Here is a 23,629-nt window from a genome sequence, read left to right on the forward strand (position 1 = left end):
CCAGGCAAGAATACTGGAGTGGGTTGCCATTTCCTTCTCCATCTGTATATCCTAGGCTATGTCATTATTCTCAAGGTTGTGCCCTCTACCCTCCTGTTTCAAAACCTGGTTTGAAGGTTGTGTTATAATAAAGATCTTCCTTTGTTTTAATTGTTTGGTGCTTAAATGGTCCTTTTTTGTTTTAAAAATTTTGTAAAATGCTTTCTGTTTTGCAAATGTCTTATTTAAGTGGCATTTAAAACTACTTATTAGTTGTTGCAAAAATCTAGAAATTTGCAAGTTCGGATTTTTAATAACAATTGTTCTTGGCCTGAAAATTTTGAAAATTTTCAAAACAATAAAAAATTAGAAGAATAGTAAAATGAATAGTCATTCCCTTCATTGAGACTCAACAATTAACAAAATTAAATTTTGTGACATTTGCTTTAGAAAGTATATATGTACCTTCTTTTTTGAAAATTCATTTGATAGCCGTAAGTTGCAGTAACATTAATGCCATATGATTATCTAATATATATTATATATTCAAATTTTTTCCTCTTGTCTCCTTTTTATCCAGGATCCAGTAGAATCCCCCATTTGGTTGTCATGACTTGTCTCCTTTAATCTGTACTAGTCTCCTACCTTTACTTTGGTCTTTTATGACATTGACATTTTTAAGGAGACCAGGCCGGTTGTCTTACAGATGTCTCATAATCTGAATTTGATCATTTACTCATGGTTAGATTCTAACTAAACCATGCAGATATGCTTTTACCTTTTGAAGTATGAAAAGCATGGGAATAGTGGGGATTTTGAAGAGTCTTTTGTAAGTATCACTTCCAGTTATTACAAAATGCTAATAAAGCACTTGACCTTGTAATAACCATTGTCACAGAGTCAAAGAACATTAATTCAGTGGATTTTTAGATTTTATCTCCAGAAGTCATAAACTGGAGAAAATTAGCAGAATAGGCACAGTTTTAAAACAAAAAAGAAATACAAAGCTAGATTTTGACACCGTTATGTATCAAAGTGTGTTTTCAGATTTGACCTAATCCTTATTGTTCCTCCCCCAGCTCCTATCATTTTAAATCATCTATGCTGCCCCTGAAGCTTTTTAGTGTTGACTCCCTGTCTGCCTCTCTCATGTAACAAGGGCAGCTTCAGACTTAGGCCAAATGGCTAAGGAACCTGTAATTAGTATGTTCAGACAGAATATTCAGGTCCTGGAACCTGAGTCTCTTGAAGACCCATTTAATTTTCAATCAGAGTTCCAGTCATTTACATTGACAGGCCAAGTAGAAAGTCTATAATCTTGATATCTTTCATAAGGGAAGATGAAAGAAATCAGAGATACCACAGAATGAAGTTTTATCTTAAATAATATCAGTTCAGTTCAGTCGCTCAGTCGTGTCCAACTCCTGGCGACCCCACGGACTGCAGCATGCCAGTCTTCACTGTCCATCACCAACACCCAGAGCTTGCTCAAACTCATGTCCATTGAGTCAGTGATGCCATCCAACCATCCCTTCCTCTATTGTCCCCTTCTCCTCCTGGCTTCAATCTTTCCCATCATCAGGGTCTTTTCTGATGGGTCAACTCTTCACATCAGGTGATCAAAGTAATGGAGTTTCAGCATCAGTCCTTCCAATGAACATTCAGGACTGATTTCCTTTAAGATTGACTTATTTGGTCTCCTTGCAGTCCAAGGTACTCGCAAGAGTCTTCTCCATCACCATAGTTCAAAAGTATCAATTCTTTGGTGCTCAGCTTTCTTTATGGTCCAACTCTCGCATCCATACATGACTACTGGAAAATAGGTAGGACCTAACCATAGGTCCTAAGGTCCTAAGTTTATACAGTTTGTGTGTGTTAAGTACCATTTTAGGATAATGGGTTTCTTTTAACTGTTTACTGTTTTTCATAATAATTTTCCTCTTTTTTTAGCTACAAGGCTTTGGCCGACCAAGTGTATACCATGCTGCTATTGTCATCTTCCTTGAATTCTTTGCGTGGGGCCTATTGACAACATCAATGTTAACTGTAAGTATTGCTGAACCAGGTCCTTGTTTATGAGAGCAGAGACATCCTTAAGCGTATGAGCTGTATATCTAGGTATGTGTTTGAGAGTAGCTCTTGACAGTAATTTAAGACTGTTTAATTGTGTTATTTGCACTGTAGACTGTGAGCCACCTGCAACAAAATATATGCTTATTAAATATTCTTGGGTAGCAGGACTACTTCCATTGAACCAAAATCTTGGGAGTGCTTGTGTATGAACTCTAGTCTGCATAGTTAGGAAAATCTTTTAGAAGTCCTAGAGGAAAACATTGCAATGCTTTGTTAACTTACTTAGTAAGGGTGTAACAGCCTTTGAGTTAAGAACATAGTAATAGGAGATTGGTAAGTACTATATATAACAGTGACAGTGATGAATGAAAGAATGAAGAATTTCCATTTTTGGTAGCTGACCTATAGCCATTTCTTTGCAGAGACCATTTAATCCCTTAGCAAGAACTTGGAGGTTTGATATATGGTGTGGTGGTTAGAGGGAAGGGAGATGGTGAAGAAAAGATTGGGGTGCAGACATTAAGTGCCTAGTAACTACTTAACACTCAGTTTTAATAAAGGTATTTTTAAATTGGCCTTAAGAGTTCAGTTGTCTTAAATTGTTTTATAAAAATCATTGTTGGTTAACTCTTCCCAATCACCATTTTGCCTTACCCGAGAATCCCTTTGGATCCAGGTAAACTTTGTTCCCAAATTAGGTTTAGAAAATAGAGAACTTGAGAGGGTGGCTATTACCTTTACATATTACTTTGCTATACACTTTTTTAAAGTTTTTAATTCTTCTAGCACATATAAAATTACATCTTGGATGAAATAGTAAGGTTAAACTGCCTTTGTTTTTAATCCTCTGTTTTATTCTTTTTATTGCATTGCCTTTTTCTTCATTAATCCTTTACTGTAGAAGGTTATTGGTTATTAGTTAATGAGGGATAAGTGGCCTCCATTTCAAGTTTCATGAGATCCTGCCTGCCGTGTTCTTCACTATGTCCCTAGTGCCTGGGGCTGCCTGGGGCACAGGTGTAAAATGTGCATTTTCTTTGAACAAATGTATGTGTTACAGGTATAGGTGTCTTGAGTGATTGCTTCTCTAAGACATAGTTTTAATATAAATATAGACACACCAGTCTATTCATTTTAACAGACTGTTATAATTTAATTTTTGATCCATGTTTTCTGATTTTTACCACCCCCCACCCCGCCGTGTCTTAAGGTTACAAAGTTCAGAGTTCAAAATAGTGCTTTTCTGATGCAACCAATTGTCTATACTTTAAGTTGTTCAGAGAGTTTCTCAGTGTAGAAGTTATTCTGTAACCATTCTTTATTTGGTAAGAATTCAAATTGAAATGAGGAATAGTTTAGTGTTTTTGATATCCTGTGAGAAATTTTAAAACCACATTCCAGACAGTTAAAATCCTTGAGGCATTTTGACCCTATACCAGATTATCAGTCAGTCAGTCAGTTCAGTTGCTCAGTCATGTCCGACTCTTGGCGACCCCATGAAACACAGCACACCAGGACTCCCTGCCCATCACCAACTGCTGGAGTTTACCCAAACTCATGTCCATTGAGTCAGTGATACCATTTAACCATCTCATCCTCTGTCGTTCCCTTCTCTTCCTACCTTCAGTCTTTCCCAACATTGGGGTCTTTTCGAATGAGTCAGCTCTTTGCATCAGGTGGCCAAAATATTGGAATTTCAGCTTCAACATCAATCCTTCCAATGAATACCCAGGACTGATTTCCTTTAGGATGGACTGGGTGGATCTCCTTGCAGTCCAAGGGACTCTAAATAGAGTCTTCTCCAACACCACAGTTCAAAAGCATCAATTCTTTCGTGCTCAGCTTTCTTTATATTCCAACTTTCACATCCATACATGACTACTGGAAAAACCATAGCCTTGACTAGACGGACTTTTGTTGACAAAGGAATGTCTCTGCTTTTTCATATGCTGTCTAGGTTGGTCATAACTTTCCTTCCAGGGAGTAAGCATCTTTTAATTTCATAGCTGCAGTCACCATCTGGGGTGATTTTGGAGCCCCCAAAAATAAATTCAGCCACTGTTTCCACTGTTTCCTCATCTATTTGCCAAGAAGTGATGGGACTGGATGCCATGGTCTTAGTTTTCTGAATGTTGAGCTTTAAGCCAACTTTTTCACTCTCCTCTTTGACTTTCATCAAGAGGCTCTTCAGTTCTTCTTCACTTTCTGCCATAAGGGTGGTGTCATCTGCATATCTGAGGTTATTGATATTTCTCCTGGCAATCTTGATTCCAGCTTGTGCTTCCTCCAGCCCAGCGTTTCTCATGATGTACTCTGCATATAAGTTAAATAAGCAGGGTGACAATATACAGCCTTGACGTCCTCCTTTTCCTATTTGGAACCATTCTGTTGGTCCATGTCCAGTTCTAACTGTTGCTTCCTGACCTTCATATAGGTTTCTCAAGAAGCAAGTCAGGTGGTCTGGTATTCCCTTCTCTTTCAGAATTTTCCACAGTTTATTGTGATCCACACAGGCAAAGGCTTTGGCATAGTCAATAAAACAGAAATAGATGTTTTTCTGAAACTCTCTTGCTTTTTCGATGATCCAGCGGATGTTGGCAATTTGATCTCTGGTTCCTCTGCCTTTTCTAAAACCAGGTTGAACATATGAAAGTTCACGGTTCACGTATTGCTGAAGCCTGGCTTGGAGAATTTTGAGCATTACTTTACTAGCATGTGAGATGAGTGCACTTGTGCGGTAGTTCGAGCCTTCTTTGGCATTGCCTTTCTTTGGGATTGGAATGAAAACTGACCTTTCTCAGTCCTGTGGCCACTGCTGAGTTTTCCAAATTTGCTGGCATATTGAATGTAGCACTTTCACAGCATCATCTTTGAGGATTTGAAATAGCTCAACTGGAATTCCATCACCTCCACTAACTTTATTCATAGTGATACTTCTAAGGCCTACTTGACTTCACATTCCAGGATGTCTGGCTCTAGGTGAGTGATCACACCATCATGATTATGTGGGTCGTGAAGATCTGTTTTGTACAGTTCGTCTGTGTATTCTTGCCAGCTCTTCTTAATATCTTCTGCTTCTGTTAGGTGCATACCATTTCTCTCCTTTATTGAGCCTATCTTTTCATGAAATGTTCCTTTGGTATCTCGAATTTTCTTGAAGGGATCTCTAGTTTTTCCTATTCTGTTGTTTTCCTCTCTTTCTTTGCATTGATCGCTGAAGAAGGCTTTCTTATCTCTCCTTGCTATTCTTTGGGACTCTGCATTCAGATGAGCATATCTTTCCTTTTCTCCTTTGCTTTTCGCTTCTCTTCTTTTCACAGCTATTTGTAAAGGCCTCCTCAGACAGCCATTTTGCTTTTTTGCATTTCTTTTCTCGGCAATGGTCTTGATCCGTGTCTCCTGTACGATGTCATGAATCTCCGTCCATAGTTCATCAGGCACTCTGTCTATCAGATCTAGTCCCTTAAATCTATTTCTCACTTCTACTGTATAATCATAAGGGATTTGATTTAGATCATACCTGAATGGTTTAGTGGTTTTCCCCACTTTCTTCAATTTAAGTCTGAATTTGGCAATAAGGAGTTCATGATCGGAGCCACAGTTAGCTCCTGGTCTTATTTTTGCTGACTGTATAGAGCTTTCTCCATCTTTGGCTGCAAAGAATATAAGCAATCTGATTTCGGTGTTGACCATCTGGTGATGTCCATGTGTTGAGTCTTCTCTTGTGTGGTTGGAAGTGGGTGTTTGCTATGACCAGTGCCTTCTCTTGGCAAAACTCTCTTAGCCTTTGCCCTGCTTCATTCTGTACTCGAAGGCCAAATTTGTCTGTTACTCCAGGCATTTCTTGACTTCCTACTTTTGCATTCCAGTCCACTATCATATAAAGAACATCTTTTTTTGGTGCTGGTTCTAGAAGGTCTTGTAGGTCTTCATAGAACTGTTCAATTTCAGCTTCTTCAGCGTTAGTGGTTGGGGCATAGACTTGGATAACCATGATATTGAATGGTTTGCCTTGGACACGAACAGAGGTCATTCTTTTGTTTTTGAGATTTCATCCAATACTGCATTTTGGACTGTTTTGTTGACTATGATGGCTACTCCATATAGCCATGAATATGATGGTCATCTGAGTTTAATTTACCCATTCTAGTCCCTCTTAGTTCACTGATTCCTAGAATGCTGACGTTCATTCTTGCCATCTCCTGTTTGACCACTTCCAATTTGCCTTGATTCATGGACCTAACATTCCAGGTTCCTATGCAATATTGCTCTTTACAGCATCGGACCTTACTTCTATCACCAGTCATATCCACAACTGGGTATTGTTTTTACTTTGGCTCCCTCCCTTCATTCTTTCTGGAGTTATTTCTCCCCTGATCTTCAGTAGCATGTTGGGCATCTACGGACCTGGGGAGTTCATCTTTCAGTGTCCTATCTTTTTGCCTTTTCATACTGTTCATGGGGTTCTCAAGGCCAGAATACTGAAGTGGTTTGCCATGCCCTTCTCCAGTGGACCACATTCTGTCAGACCTCTGCACCATGACCCCTCCATCTTGTGTGGCCCCACACGGCATGGCTTAGTTTCACTGAGTTAGACAAGCTGTGGTCCATGTGATCAGATTGGCTAATTTGTGATTGTGGTTTCAGTCTTCTGCCCTCTGATGCCATCTCTCAGCGCCTACACTCTTACTTGGGTTTCTTTTACCTTGAATGTGGGGTATCTCTTCAAGCCTGGTCCAGCAAAGTGCAGCTGCTGCTCCTTACCTTGGACTAGGGTAGCTCCTCTCTGCCGCTGCCCCTGACCTTGGACATGGGGTAGCTCCTCTCAGCCGCCACCCCTGACCTTGGACGTGGGGTAGCTCCTCCCAGCTGCTCCTTGGATGTGGGATAGCTCCTCTGGGCCACCCTGACCTTGGACTTGGGTTAGCTCCTCTCTGCCACCGCCCCTGAGCTTGGAGGTGGGGTAGCTCCTCTTGGTTGCTGCCCCTGACCATGGACGTGTGGTAGCTACTCCCAGTGCTCCTTGGACTTGGGGTAACTCCTCTCTGCCACCCCTGCGCCCTCACACAGCTGGTGTCATGCAGCCCCTGCCCTTCTCACATAGCCCCCGCCCCTGCACCCTAATGCAGCTGTGGCCAGATTATCAGATCCCTTTCGAATTTAACTGATTAGCTAATGTGCCCCAGTGACCTAGTCTATCTTCTTTCTTACTGCCCAAAACAGATACTTTTCTTAGGGTTTCTATGCCCCTGTGAGACCCTGGTATGCAATTTTAGAAGACAACTAAAATGCTCTTCTACTGCCTCCTTGCAGATTCTCAGCAGTTTTACTGCTTGCAAAGGTCTGGTTAAAATGATTAGTTATGTGAGGAGTACAGCTTTGCTAGTGTCACTCGACAGTGTCATAGACAAAGTATTGCTCAGTTAGTGAAAGTGAAAGTCGCTCAGTTGTGTCCGATTCTTTGGAACCCCATGGGCTATACAATTCATGGAATTCTCCAGGCCAGAATACTGGAGTGGGTAGCCTTTCTCGTCTCCAGGGGATCTTCCCGACCCAGGGATCAAACATTGTGGGTGGATTCTTTGCCAGCTGAGCTACAAAGGAAGCCCATGTTTTCATGGCTCTTTGTAAGCTTTTGGTCTTGCTAAATTAAGCTAAAGGTCTTTTACTTTCCTGTCTCCTCTAGACTTTACACCATAGTTTGGTAACTTTGTTTCTTTCTTTCTTTTTGATGTGGGAGAACTGGTTTAGTCCTTTTTTTGAAAAGAAAGATTTTCTCAGGTATACACCCTCCACTTTCTGCCTTTTCTGGTTGGACAGAGAAGTGATAATACTAGGTTGTTCAGAAAGGAAGGGGCAAATATAGGGTTTGTTTCATGACAGCTGGAGTTTGTTATTCTCTTCCTTTATGATGGAGTTTACTAATATCCAGTTTCCAGTTCTTGGAATCTTGATTCTGTCATCCACCTTGGTATAATTTAAGGATGATGGTTCACGTGTATTCCTTCCCCCTGCTCCAACTTCTGCTGTAGCTAGTAGATAGCAAGCACTCTGTTCTGTTTCCAGGGCAAGAAAAAGTCCTGAGATCAGAGTTTGGAGATACAGAGCGGTATATACATAATCATATTTTGTACAGCCTGACTTCATCCTAGCATTCATTAGGACTGTTTTAAGTAGTGTAGAACAATTTACGTCTTTAAAAAAAATTTTTTTTTGTTTTGTTTTGGCTACGTCTGGTCTTAGTTGTGGCGCACAGGCTCTTCATTGTGGTGTGTGGCCTTATCTCTAATTGCGGCATGGGGGCTGCAGAGCACATGGACTCTGTAGTTGTGACGTGTGTGCGTGGGCTTAGTTGTCCCATGACATGTGGGATTTTAATTCCTCGACAGGGATTGAATCTGCGTCCCATGCACTGGAAAGCAGATCCTGAACCACTGGATCACCAAGGAATTCCCAAGAACTTACTTATTATTTTCTTTGTGAGGTTTGTTGCCTCTCTCATGTGGCCATGTCCTAGATTACAGCTTTAGTTTGTTAATTAGGCACCATCAGAAAGCTCTCCACCCCTAATATACTGAAGCAAAACCACAAGGTTGGCCTTACACAATGGCCTTAACCTTCCAGTAGTACTATTAGCTCATACATAAAAATGACTTCTCTCTTGTCTTACATTCCTGTTTGATATTCTACCCTCTCATCAAAATGTGTTTCCTTTTGTAAACTCACATTTCAGGAATCCTGCTAAAAATTCAAGGACTCAATGTTTCTTCCTACCACCCCGTTTTCTCTGTATGGTGATCTGTTAATCCAAAGAATGCTCTTCAAACACTTTGCTGCCACATTCAGTTTTCCTATACCTTCTTACTTACTCTCAACATGTATGTTGATATAACAGACATGTAGCCTATCTCATCAGCTCCACAGTCCAGCCCTTCTGCTTCCTTTGCATAACCAGTGTTTTCTCTTGAGAAGTGCGGTGGATGGATAGATAGAGCTGTTTGTCAGGCATTTTTGGCCGAGTACACAGGCACTTTGAGGCATAATTTGCTCTGCACTTGGAAAGGAAGTGAAGTTCTGACTATAAGCAAATTGGCACTGTTTGCTTTCTGGACTCATAAGGTGTTCCAGGCTCATTTTATATGATTTTGACAATTTCCTAATGGTGTTTTTGACCATAGTACCCAGAACCTACTGAAAGGTTGCAGCTGCAAGCCGTGAGCTACACTGCAAATCGTGACCTTTGGAGGAGAGGATCTCCATCCAGAATCAGAGATGAGGCTTGATCACTTGAAGCTTTTGTGTCATAAAGTTTTATTAAAGTATAAAGGGATAGAGGAAGCTTCTGACATAGGCATCAGAAGAGGGCAGAAAGTGTGCTAGTTTTTAGCAAAGAGTTATATATCTGTTAAAGAATCACCTCAAAACTGAGAGAGTTGTATCAGGCCCGTCTCCCACAACATGCATTTTGAGATAGCATTTGCACAGAGTGAGCATCCCCAGCCATAAAACAATTGACATGAATCTTAAAGAAAGGCAGATTTACAACAAAATACATAGTTGAAAGAAAACTTTTTATTCTGTATAGAGAAAGAAAACAAAACAAAACAAAACAAAATCCTCCACTTGCAGTCTATTTCCTCCACTTGGGGTCCCCTAGCCTTCCTACCTGTTACCCTCTCACTACCCTTTTGTGTGTCATATAATTATTAAAATAAGTACCATTCACTAAAAGTACCTGTAACACATGATGTATATTTGTGTGCTTAGTCCCTCCGTCGTGTCCGACACTTTACAACCCCGTGGACTGTAGCCCACCCGGCTCCTCTGTCCATGGAATTGTTGAAGGATGGGGGACCCCTTCCAGGGCCCAGAAGTGGTCTCTTGTCTAACACTTGGAAATGAATTGTCTGAGGAGACACATATGCTGACAGAGAAAGATTTTTATTGGGAAGGGGTGCCTGGGTGGAGAGCAGTTGGGTAAGGGAACCCAGGAGGACTGCTCTGCCATATGGCTCGCAGTCTCGGGTTATATGGTGATGGGATTAGTTTCCGGGTTGTCTTTGGCCAATCATTCTGACTCAGAGTCCTTCCTGGTGGTGCACACATTGCTCAGCCAAGATGGATGCCAGCGAGAAGGATTCTGGGAGGTGGTTGACTATGTGGTGTCACCTTTTGACCTTTCCTGAACTCTTTGGTGGTTGGTGGTAGCTTCTTAGTTCTGAGTTCCTTACCAGGACCCCCTGTCTTAAAACAACTCATGCAAATGGTTACTATGGTGCCTGGCCAGGGTGAGCGGTTTCAGTCAGTGTGCTTCCCCTAACAGAATTTTCTAAGCAAGAATACTGGAGTGGGTTGCCATTTCCTACTGCAGGGGATCTTTCTGACCCAGGGATCGAACCTGCATCTCTTGCGTCTCCTGCGTTGACAGGTGGATTCTTTACCACAAAGCCACCAGGGGAGCCCGGTATATTAATATGATGACATTATATTAAATCTTTACCTTCTTTTGCATAGCTGACAGTTACCATGTCTTAGCTAATCAGATGCAATGATCTTTGTTTGCCATTTATTTCTGTCTTATTATTGTGTGTTGTATGTTGTAATCTGTAGCATGCTTTTATATCTGTAAACTTGTGAATGCTTTAAAAAATGCTGATTGCCAACTTACCAAGTTAATTAATTTTAAGAAGAGTTGACATGAAAATATCAATGCAGGGTAACGGTTGGTGGGTCTCTTTGTCTTAGAATTTGGTATATAAAATATTTAGTGTGCATTCTAGATTTTTTAATAATTTTTCAGCACTTTTTATATATCATTATATTGCTTTCTGGCATCCATAACATCTGATGGGAAGAGAGTTGTTAGTAAGTATTGTAGTTCACTTGATGTCAGGCAGGGGGTCTGTAAACTATGGTCCACAGGCTTAATCTGGCCCACTACCTGTTAATAAAATGTGGTCTGTGTACTAAAAACTTTTTTTTGCATTTCTAAAAAGTATGTTTTTGGTCACACATGAAAACTGTATGAAATTCAAATGTAAAATTTTCTTGGACCACAGCAGTGCCCACTGAAGGTGAAAGCTTTTGTTCTACAGTGGCAGAGCTGACTAGTTGTAACACAGACCATCTTACCTAAAATATTTATCTTATATTTATGTTCCTTTACACAATAAGTTTGTTGGTCCCTACTGTAAGTAGTAATTCATTTTCCTTTTCGTGCTGCTTTAGAGGTTTTCTCTTTGTCTTCAATAGTTTCTGCTGTAATGTGTCTAGGTGTGGATCTGTGTTTTGTTTGTTTCTTTATTTGTTTTTTAGCCATGTCTTGCAGCTTGGAGGATCTTAGTTCCCTGATGAGGGGTTGAACCTGGGCTATGGTAATGAAAGTGCAGAGCCCTAAGCACTGGACTGCCAGGGAATTCTCTTTTTGGTTTATTTACTTGGGGCTTGTGAAAGGTTGTTGCTGGACCATGAAAAGACGCCGGGATTCTTGGCCTCCAGAGAAGAATTCAATCCAGGGCCAGAGATGAGGCTTGATCGCTCAGAGCTTTTGTGTAATAAAGTTTTATTAAAGTATAAAGGAGATAGACGAAGCTTCTGACATAGACATCAGAAGGGGTCAGAAAGAGTACCCCCCTGCCAGTCTTCAGCTGGATGTTATATAGTCACCAGCAGTCTGTTAATGAAAGAAAGGAATGTCTTAAAACTCAGAATGGCACCAGGCCCCTCATCCATAAGATGCATTTTGGGATAATCTTGGCACCAGAGGAGTCATCCAGGGCCATAAAATGATTGACTTGAATCTTATGGAAAGGCAGATTACCATACAAATGGTTTTGTTTACATAGATTAGGGGAACAATGTCTGAGTATAACACACTGATTTGTCAAGTCCCTTCTGAGCCATTAGGCAGAACTGACTTAAAGACAAGAGTTTGAGGTAAATACATAGTACATTAACATACCTTAAGACAAACATTTCCATAAGAAAAATGCATTGGTTAACTCAAGGTTTGAGAATAGTTAACTCATTATGACCCAGATAATCACAATGGTGTGATCACTCACCTAGAGCCAGACATCCTGGAATGTGAAGTCAAGTGGGCCTTAGAAAGCATCACTACCAACAAAGCTAGTGCAGGTGATGGAATTCCAGTTGAGCTATTTCAAATCCTCAAAGATGATGCTGTGAAAGTGTTGCACTCGATATGCCAGCAAATTTGGAAAACTCAGCAGTGGCCACAGGACTGGAAAAGGTCAGTTTTTGTTCCAATCCCAAAGAAAGGCAATGCCAAAGAATGCTCAAACTACTGCACAATTGCACTCATCTCACATGCTAGTAAAGTAATGCTCAAAATTCTCCAAGCCAGGCTTCAGCGATACGTGAACCGTGAACTTCCAGATGTTCAAGATGGTTTTAGAAAAGGCAGAGGAACCAGAGATGAAATTGCCAACATCTGCTGGATCATCGAAAAAGCAAGAGAGTTCCAGAAAAACATCTCTTTCTGCTTTATTGACTATGCCAAAGCCTTTGACTGTGTGGATCACAATAAACTGTGGAAAACTCTGAAAGAGATGGGAATACCAGAACATCTGACCTGTCTCTTGAGAAACCTGTATTCAGGTCAGGAAGCAACAGTTAGAACTGGACATGGAACAATAGACTGGTTCCAAATAGGAAAAGGAGGACGTCAAGGCTGTCTATTGTCACCCTGCTTATTTAACTTATATGCAGAGTACATCATGAGAAATGCTGGGCTGGAAGAAACACAAGCTGGAATCAAGATTGCCAGGAGAAATATCAATAACCTCAGATATGCAGATGACACGACTCTTATGGCAGAAAGTGAAGAAGAACTAAAGAGCCTCTTGATGAAAGTGAAAGAGGAGAGTGAAAAAGTTGGCTTAAAGCTCAACGTTCAGAAAACTAAGATCATGGCATCTGGTCCCATCACTTCATGGGAAATAGATGGGGAAACAGTGTAAACAGTGTCAGACTTTATTTTTTTGGGCTCCAAAATCACTGCTGATGGTGATTGCAGCCATGAAATTAAAAGACTCTTACTCCTTGGAAGGAAGGTTATGGCCAACCAAGAGAGCATATTTAAAAGCAGAGACATTACTTTGCCAAGAAAGGTCCGTCTAGTCAAGGCTATGGTTTTTCCAGTGGTCATGTATGGCTGTGAGAGTTGGATGGTGAAGAAAGCTGAGCACTGCAGAATTGATGCTTTTGAACTGTGGTGTTGGAGAAGACTCTTGAGAGTCCGTTGGACTGCAAGGAGATCCAATCAATCCATCCTAAAGGAGATTAATCCTGAGTGTTCATTGGAAGGACTGATGTTGAAGCTGAAACTCCAATACTTTGGCCACCCAATGCGAAGAGTTGACTCATTGGAAAAGACTCTAATGCTGGGTAGGATTGGGGGCAGGAGGAGAAGGGGACAACAGAGGATGAGATGGTTGTATGGCATCACGGAGTCGATGGACATGGGTTTGAGTAGACTCCGGGAGTTGGTGATGGACAGAGAGGCCTGGCGTGCTGCGGTTCATGGGGTCGCAAAGAGTCGGACATGACTGAGCGACTCAACTGAACTGAACCAATTGTGGCAATACAGTATTTTGAGAGAAACCTCCTTTTTAATTTGTATAGAGAAGGGAAAAAAGATATCTAATTTGTTTCCTCCTGCCGCTTAAGAGAGAGATGAAAATGTCTGACACTTGCAGCCTATTTCCTCTGTTTGGAGACCCCTGGCCTTCCTGCCTATTACCCTCTCACTTGTTTAGCTTCTGAAGTCTGCAGATTTATATGGCTTCCCAGGTGGCACTTTTGAAACCACTGATTCAGCAATTTTGATGCAGCAATCCATTTATACTTTTCAACTGTGGTGTTGGAGAAAACTCTTGAGAGTCCCTTGGACTACAAGGAGATCAAGCCAGTCAGTCCTAAGGAAATCAGTCCTGAGTATTCACTGGAAGAACTGATGCTGAAGCTGAAGCTTCAATACTTTGGCCACCTGATACGAAGAACTGACTCACTGGAAAAGACCCTGATGCTGGGATAGACGGGGGGCAGGAGGAGAAGGGGATGACAGAGGATGAGATGGTTGGATGTCATCACCAGTTTGGTGGACACGAGTTTGAGCAAGCTCCGGGAGTTGATGATGGACAAGCCTGGTGTGCTACTTTCCATGGAGTCGCAAAGAGTCAGACATGACTGAGTGACTGAAGTGAACTGAGCTGGTGCTAGTGGTAAAGAACCCACCTGCCAGTACAGGTGGATGTAGGAAATATGGGTTCATTCCCTGGATAGGAAAGATCCCCTGGTGAAGGAACTGGCAACCCACTCCCATATATGTGTGTGTGTGTGTATATATATATATGTATATATATATATATATATATATTTTTTTTTTAATCAAATTTGCGAAGTTTTGGCCATTATTGTTTCAAATATTTTTGCTGCCCTTTCTATTTTTTCCATTTGGGACTCTCATCATACTTGAATTGTCACAAGTGTCAAGGGACTTGGAGGTGAAGTTCATCCCACCTGCGCCACCAGAATTTTCACTTTTTTCAGAATTTTACCATCAGAATTTTCACTTTGGTATGACAGAACAGAAGGTCAACAAATTCTGTCCTAATAAAGCTGGACAAAACAATCACAAACAACCATTTCATTACTCTGGAATTCAACCAGAGGCACACAACAAACTGAGAAGCACTTACTTATTAAGCTATTCAACTTCAGGCAACAACAGTGATTTTTCAGTTCTGAGCAATTTTGTTAAATTGTAACTGTGAGTGTAACAGTTTCTGAGTCCTGTGACTCCTTTTGGCAAACCACAGAAATCCAAATTCTATTGTTGATGGACATTTGGGTTCCCTCTGTTTGCCTATTACACATATTGGTTTTACGGTATTTCCTGTATATGTCTGTTGGTGAATGTGTATACGTTAAACTTCTTTCTACCTAGGAATAAACTGCAGAGTTTTGTTCAGTTTGCTATATACTGCCCAAAGTTTCCAGAGTTGTTGAATCAATTTACCCTCCAGTAAACCAGGCTCTACATCTTCACCCACAATTGGTATTTCATTGTTAATGATTCTGATGTGTACAGTGTGGCCCTATTTTCCATCTTCCTAATGATCAATGAAGTTAACGTCCTTTATATATATTTGTCTTGTGACTATCTTTGTGAAGTGTCAGCTCAGTATTTCATCCATTTTAAATAATTGTGTTGTCTATTCTTTTCTTGTTTTGAGTTCAGTTCAATCGCTCAGTTGTGTCCGACTCTTTGCGACCCCACGAACTGCAGCACACCAGACCTCCCCGTCCATCACCAACTCCCAGAGTCCACCCAAACCCATGTCCATCGAGTCAGTGATGCCATCCAACCATCTCATCCTCTGTTGTCCCCTTCTCCTCCTGCCCCCAATCCTTCCCAGCATCAGGGTCTTTTCCAGTGAGTCAGCTCTTCGCATGAGGTGGCCAAAGTATTGGAGTTTCAGCTTCAACATCAGTCCTTCCAATGAACACCCAGGACTGATCTCCTTTAGGATGGACTGGTTGGATCTCCTTGCAGTCCAAGGGACTCTCAAGAGTCTTCTCCAGCACCACAGTTCAAAAGCATCAATTCTTTGGTGCTCAGCTTTGGGGGCTGCCGTCTGCCCCACCCCGCGGCTGCCAATCCCGGCCTCGAGCAAGCCGCAGAGCCGTTCCCAGACGGGCACCCCCGGCGCTCCGCGGTTGTGTCTGGACTGAGCGCCGCAATGCGGCTGCTGGCCCCGAAATCCTCCAGGATCTTCAGGCGTATGGAACCTCAAGATCTTTATGATAATGGAAACCAAAAAGTTGATTGGTAAACCGCTTCAACCAGCAAGGCTATTTGTCATCTGACTTCTCCACCTGAAGCAGTATTCCCTTTCAACTTTCAGAATGAATATCCATGCAACACCCAGTACTTACAAACTGGAGTTAGCAGATGTAAGACGAATGGAATGCAAGCCTTTTCTCAAGGTCTTAATGAACATCATTCTCCAGTTAAAAAAGAGAGAATCAAATACAGCAGAGATTTCCTGTAGAAGCTCTCAAGTGTTTCCATCTGCAGAAAAAAACCAGACTTTCTGCCTGATCATCCCATTGTACTTCAAAAACCAGAAAACAACCAAAGCTTTAAGTAGCATTTTAAGAACATATGTATTTGAAGATAAAGAATTATTCATTTTCTATTTTGGACACCTGCAAATGAAGTGGATCTAGTAACAATAACTGTATTGGACTGTGCCAATTCAATTTATTTTTAATTTTGATGGTTGGGTATTTGGTTTCTCCTAAAATGAGAAAGAGATTTTAAACCTTAAAAATTTTCTAATCAGTTTCAGCTTTGTAGGCAGTTTCCTGCATAAATTGGGAAGTAACACTGAAAAGTAAGAATTTGGTTAGTGAAATGGGACGACTGTGTATTTACAATTTGAATGCTACTTGCAATTTTTGTTTTTCACCACTTGTAATAATGGAATGGAAATGTAAGCTGTAAAGATTCACAAATATAAAGTATTTGCTATGATGTATACATGATACAGAATTTCTTGTTGCTTTAAAGTTACTTTTGTTCTGTTTCCCACTGACTTCATACTAGCACTTGAAAGGATCTTTACAATCTCCCTAGGGCTTAGAATAATTCAGGGTGTTCAATGAACAGTCGGAGAAGGTGATGGCACCCCACTCCAGTACTCTTGCTTGGAAAATCCCATGGACGGAGGAGCCTGGTAGTCTGCAGTCCGTGGGGTCGCTAAGAGTCGGACACGACTGAGCGACTTCACTTTCACTTTCTTTATAGTCCAACTCTCACATACATACATGACCACTGGAAAAACCATAGCCTTGACTAGACAGACCTTTGTTGGCAAAGTAATGTCTCTGCTTTTTAATATGCTGTCTAGGTTGGTCATAACTTTCCTTCCAAGGAGTAAGCGTCTTTTAATTTCATGGCTGCAATCACCATCTGCAGTGATTTTGGAGCCCATGTGTAGGATTTCTTTATATATTCTAGGTATAAGTTCTGGGTTTTTTTAAATGTATGTACGTTTGTTTTCCCTTCATGGATCACAGCCTTGCTGTGTCAAAGGGGCTTGTGTAACTCCATGAGTTTATGAACCATGCACTGCATGGCTACTCAAGATGGACGGACATATTGAAGAGTTCTGACAGGACGTGATCCAGTGGAGAAGAAAATTGCAACCCACTACAGTATTCTTGCCTGGGGAACCCCAGGGACAGTATAAAAAGGCAAAAAGATATGACATGGAAGATGAGCCACCCAAATTGGAAGGTGTCCAATATACTACTACAGAAGAGTGGAGGGCAATTGCTGATAGCTGCACTAAGAATGAAGTGTCTGGGCTGAAGCAGGAATAATGTTCAGCTTTGAATGTGTCTGGTGCAGAAAGTAAAGTCCAATAATACAATAAATATTGCATAGGAATCTGGAATGTTAGATCCATGAATTAAGATAAATTGGATGTGGTTAACCAGGAGATGGCAAGATTGAACATTGACATCTTAGCACTTACTGAATGAATATGAATAGGAATGGACAAATTTAATTCAGATGACCATCATATTTACTACTATAGGCAAGAATCCATTAGAAGAAATGGAGTATCTCTCATATTCAACAGAAGAGTCGGAAATGCAGTACTTGGGTGTAGTCTCAAAAACAACAGAATAATCTGTTTGTTTCCAAGGCAAGCCTTATTCAGCATCACAGTAATCCAAGTGTGTGTCCCAACCAATGATGTGAAAGAAGCTGAAGTTGACCACTTCTATGAAGACCTACAAGATATTCCAGAACAGCAGAAAAAGATGTCCTTTTCATTATAGGAAATTGGAATGCAAAAGTAGGAAGTCAAGAGATACCTGGAGTAACTGGCAAGTTTAGTGTTGGAGTACAAAATGAAGCAGGACAAAGACTAGCAGACTTTTGCCAAGAGAACACACTGGTTATAGTAAACACCCTTTCCAACAACCCAAGAGACGACTCTACACATGGACATCACCAAATGGTCAATACCGAAATCAGGTTGATTATGTTCTTTGCAGCCAAAATTGGAGAAGTTATATACAAAAACAAAACATGGAGTTGACTGTGGCTCAGATCATGAGTTCTTTATTGCATAATTCAGACTTAAATTGAAGAAAGTAGGGAAAACCACTAGGCCGTTAAGATCAGTTCAGTTGCTCAGTCATGTCCGACTCTTTGTGACCCATAGACTGCAGCAGCCAAGCTTCCCTGTCCATCACCAACTCCCAGAGCTTCTTCATCATGTCCATTGAGTCGGTGATGCTATCCAACCATCTCATCCTCTGTCGTACCCTTTTCCAGTGAGTCAGTGCTTTGCATCAGGTGGCCAAAGTATTGGAGCTTTAGCTTCAGCATCAGCTGTTCCAATGAATATTTAGTACTGATTTCCTTTTGGATTGACTGGTTTGATCTTCTTGCAGCCCAAGGGACTCTAAGAGTCTTCTCCAACACCACAGTTCAGAAGCATCAATTCTTTGGTGCTCAGCTTTCTTTATGGTTCAACTCTCACATCCATACATGACAACTAGAAAAACCATAGCTTTGTTCATTCCTTGCTGTTTATGTCAATTATTGTGCCCATTCTTGCATGAAGTGTTCCCTTGGTATCTCTGATTTTCTTGAAGAAATCTCCAGTCTTTCTCATTCTATTGTTTTTCTCTCTTTCTTTGCATTTTCTATCACTTGGGAAGGCTTTCTTATCTCTCTTTGCTGTTTTTGGAACTCTGCGTAAAGATGAGTTTGTCTTTCCTTTTCTGCTTTGCCTTTCACTTCTCTTCTTTTCTCAGCTATTTGTAAGGCCTCCTCAGACAACCATTTTGCCTTTTTGCATTTCTTTTTCTTGGGGATGGTCTTGATCACTGCCTCCTGTGTAATGTCACAAACCTCCGTCTGTAGTTCTTCAGGCACTTTGTCTACCAGATCTAATCCCTTTAACCTATTTGTCACTTCCACTGTATAATCATAAGGGATTTGATTTAGGTCATACCTGAATGGTCTAGTGGTTTTCCCTATGGTCTTCAATTTAAGTCTGAATTTGGCAATAAGGAGTTCATGATCTGAGCCACAGTCAGCTCCTGGTCTTGTTTTTGCTGACTGTATAGAGCTTCTACATCTTCAGCTACAAAGAAGATAATCTGATTTTGGTATTGACCATCTGGTGATGTCCATATATATGGTCATCTCTTGTGTTGTTGGAAGAGGGTGTTTGCTATGACTAGTGCATTCTCTTGGCAAAACTCTTGTTAGCCTTTGCCCTGCTTCATTTTGTACTCCAAAGCCAAACTTGCCTGTTTATCCAGGTTTCTCTTGATTTCCAACTTTTTCTTTCCAGTCCCCTGTGATGAGAGGACATCTTTTTTTAGTGTTAGTTCTAGAAGGTCTTGTAGATCATCATGAACCATTCAACTTCAACTTCTTCGGCATTACTGGTTGGGGCATAGATTGGATTACTGTGATATTGAATGGTTTTCCTTGGGATCGAACAGAGATCATTCTGTCGTTTTTGAGATTGCACCCAGGAACTGGTGCAGATCTTTTCAGATCTTTTGTTGACTATGAGGGCTACTCTTTTTCTTCTAAGGGATTCTTGCCCACAGTAGTAGATATAATGATCATCTGAATTAAATTCACCCATTCTAGTCCATTTTAGTTCACTGATTCCTAAAATGTTGATGTTTACTCTTGCCATTTAAGTATGACCTAAATCAGATCCCTTATGGTTATACAGTAGAGGTGATGAATAGATTCAAGGGATTAGATCTGATAACAGAGTGCTAAAGAACTGTAGATGGAGATTTGTAATGTTGTATAGGAGGCCATGACCAAAACCATCCCAAAGAAAAAGAAATACAAGAAGGCAAAATTGTTGTCTGAGGAGGCTTACTGGATACCCGAAGAAAGAAGAGAAGCAAAAAACAAGAAAGGGAGGATAACACCCAGCTGAATGCAGAGTTCTAGAGAATAGCAACGAGAGAAAAGAAGGCCTTCTTAAGTGAACAAACAGTGCAAAGAAATAGAAGAAAATAATAGAATGGGAAAGAACTATGGAAAATTCTTAAAGAGGTGGGAGTACCAGGTGACCTTGCCTGTCTCCTGAGAAACCTAAATGTGGGTCAAGAGGCAACAGATAGAATCGGACATAGAACAACTGACTGGTTCAAAATCGGGAAATGAACAAGGCTGTATAATGTCATTCTGCTTATTTAACTTATATGCACACAGAGTACATCATGGGAAATGCCAGAGTGGATGGAACACAAGCTTTAATCAAGATTGCTGGGAGGAGTATCAACAACCTTAGACATTCAGAGGATGAGATAGTTAGATAGCATCAGCAACTCAGTGGACATCAGTTTGAGCAACCTCCATGATATAGTGGGGAAGGAAATGGCAATCCACTCCAGTGTTCTTGCCTGGAAAATCCCAGGGAAAGAGGAACCTGGTGGGCTGCCATCTATGGGGACACACAGAGTCAGACATGACTGAAGCAGCTTAGCAGCAGCAGCAGCATGATATAGTGAAGGACAGAGAAGCCTGGCATGCTGCAGTTCTTGGGGTTGCAGAGTCAGACACAACTTAGGGACTGAACAACAGTAACAGCAAAATGTTTGTTTATTTTTGAACACTCACATATTTATTGATAACGTCTTTTTTCCCTCCTTGAATTACTTTTTCATTCTCTTAATAGTGTCTTCAGATGAACAGAAGTTCATAATCTTTACACAGTTCAGTTTACTGATTTTTTTTTTTCTTCGTATGTTTAGTTGCTTTTTTAAAATCTTGTTTAGGAAACTTTCTTCCACTAATGAGAACCTACTTTATAGCACAGGGAACTCTACTCAGTGCTCTGTGGTGACCTAAATGGAGAGGAAATCCAAAAAAGAGGGGGCACATGTGTAGCTAATTGACTTTTTTGTACAGTAGAAACTAACACAAGATTGTAAAGGAACTATACTCCAGTAAAAATTTTAAAAAAGAAACTTTCTTCTTCCCCCAAGATTTATTTGTTTGTTTTTCACACACAGATCTTTCATACCAATTCTCAGTCTGTGATTTTTTCATGAACCAGTTTCATATTTTATAAGGGTCGATTCATTTTGGTTCATATTAATGTATGGTTGAACCAGCATCGTTTATTAAAAAAAATCTTTCCGCACTCCATGTGTCAACTTTATCATAAATCAGACAGTTATATTCACACGGATTTATTTTCTGGGTTTTATATTCTATTTTTGTATATATCCTGTGTCAGTACTATGCTATGTTGATTTCTTTAGCATTTCTTGATATCTTCTATAACTTATGTGACTTGGTTCTTCTTCCTCAGGACTGCCTTGGCTATAGCTGGGAACAGTGGGGAGACTGGGGGAGAATAGATAAAAGTATGTGTAAAAAATAATAATAAAGAATTTATTTTTTAAAAAAGATTGCCTTGGCTGTTATAGGCCTTTTCTGTATCCATATAAATTGTGTAATCAACTCTTCAATATTCACAAAATGACTTGCTGGAAATTTTGAATGTGATTGCGTTCAGTTCAGTTTAGTTGCTTAGTCGTGTCCGACTCTTTGCAACCCCATGAACCGCAGCATGCCAGGCCTCCCTGTCCATCACCAACTCCCGGAGTTTACCCAAAGCCATGTCCATCGAGTCGGTGATGCCATCCAACCATCTCATCCTCTGTCGTCCCCTTCTCCTCCTGCCTTAAATCTTTCCCCACGTGAGGGTCTTTTCAAATGAGTCAGCTATTCGCATCAGGTCGGCGAAATATTGGAGTTTCAGCTTCAACATCAGTCCTTCCAACTCTGACATCCGTATATGAATACAGGAAAAACCATAGCATTGACTAGACAGGCCTTTGTTGACAAAGTAATGTCTCTGCTTTTTAATATGCTGTTTAGCTGGCGTAGCTTTTCTTCCAAGGAGCAAGGGTCTTTTAATTTCATTGCTGCAGTCACCATCTGCAGTGATTTTGGAGCCCAAAAAAAGAAAGTCTCTCACTGTTTCCATTGTTTCCCTATCTATTTGTCATGAAGAGATGGGACTTGATGCCATGATCTTAGTTTTCTGAATGTTGAGTCTTAGGCCAACTTTTTCACTGTCGTCTTTCACTTTCATCAAGAGGCTCTTTAGTTCCTCTTAGCTTTCTTCATAAGGGTTGTGTCATCTGCATATCTGAGATTATTGGTATTTCACCCAGCAATCTTGATTCCAGCTTCTGCATCATCATCCAGCCCAGCATTCCGCATAATGTATCTCCATAACTCTGCCCGTTCAAGCACTTAGAGGTCTCCCTTGCCTGGAGTCCTTCTCTGTTGTTCGGCACATCAGGCACATAGAGGGGGCCCCCCTGACTGGGGTCCTACCCAGTAGATCAGTTCGTCAAGCACTTAAAGGGGTGCCCTGGGTGAGGTCCTACTCTGTAGTTCAGACCATCAGTCACTTAAAGGAGCATCCTGGGTAGGGTCCTACTTTGTAGTTCAGTGCGTAAGGTGTTTGATTGTCCAGCCTCTCTATTAGAGAGAGGCTATGGTGATGGCTCCACTCCCTACTCGTGACTCAGCAGTATTGCCTTTCTCCCTTGGCTGCCTAGCTTTCCTCTGCAGGCATTTCCCACCACAGTCTCCTCCCTCACATCCCCTCAATCCATCTCTGCACGGTCAACAACAGCCCTCACCCTGGGATTGCGCCACAATCCCTAAACTCCCATCTCCCAGCCACTGCGCCTTCTAGGGCACCTGCATCCCTGTCCAAGGTATGTATGTCTGTGGCAAGGACTGTCTGATTCTCATTCCTTTTAGGCTGCCACAGATCAGCTGTTTCACTCTCAGCCTTAAATGTTTTTCCTCTGACTCAAGACAATTGCCCCAATGTGGGGACTGGACTCTTACTTCAGTTCCCTCAGCTGCCGAGTCCTAGTAACACTCCTGTTTTTCCCCCTAGTGTCATGATCCTATTGAGTTTTGCGTGGTTCTGTATATTCTTTTCCACTGGTCAGGTACTCCTGTCCGCTCTCAGCTGGTATTCTGCATGCAGTTCTGCATCTGAACGTGTATTCCTGATGTATCCGTGGAGAGAGATGTACTCCACGTCCACGTACTCCTCTGCCATCTTGTTCTCTCCTTATAATCAATTCTTTAATGCAGACTTTCCTTACTTGTTTGATGCTTTGCTTTGTTTGGTGCTGGTCCTTCTGCAACAGATTGAATGCGTGTGGCATCCCCTTGAATCTTTTGGAGGACACGTAAACTTATTTTAAAGCTTCCTTTTGTTTCCTACTATGATTTGGTTATTTGACAATGAGGTAGATTATCTTTTATTTCCTGTATTCTTTTTTTGTGTCTTCCAGTGGTTTTCTTCAAATTCTTTTGATGAATTTTATGTATTTTATATTTACAAATGAGAGGGTAGTTCAGCGGTTGTGAAAAGAAATGTCTTCTGGGGCTACCCAAATGTTGTAAATGTGAGAAGTGGGGTAAGAATAGGTTTGTATTATTGTT

At 41.1% G+C, this 23,629-nt stretch overlaps 1 protein-coding gene and 1 pseudogene across 8 annotated transcripts in view; both read left to right on the plus strand.

Moving 5' to 3' along the window:
• Positions 1 to 23,629, plus strand: part of LOC145507617 (solute carrier family 71 member 2) — a 130,657-nt gene that overhangs the window by 45,228 nt on the left and 61,800 nt on the right. For all 8 annotated transcript variants that reach the window (XR_014054978.1, XM_081494588.1, XM_081494610.1 and 5 more), the window contains one exon: positions 1,930 to 2,025. Coding sequence is in view for 7 of the 8 variants with exons in the window: in XM_081494558.1 (XP_081350684.1) it covers positions 1,930 to 2,025 (96 nt within the window). In the remaining variant the exon portion in view is untranslated. The remainder of the gene's footprint in view (positions 1 to 1,929; positions 2,026 to 23,629) is intronic.
• On the plus strand, positions 15,830 to 16,311 carry LOC145507627 (uncharacterized protein C8orf88 pseudogene; annotated as a pseudogene).

Source organism: Giraffa tippelskirchi, chromosome 1, assembly GCF_054371585.1.
Source record: "Giraffa tippelskirchi isolate mGirTip1 chromosome 1, T2T-mGirTip1v1.2.pri, whole genome shotgun sequence".
NCBI lineage: Eukaryota > Metazoa > Chordata > Mammalia > Artiodactyla > Giraffidae > Giraffa > Giraffa tippelskirchi.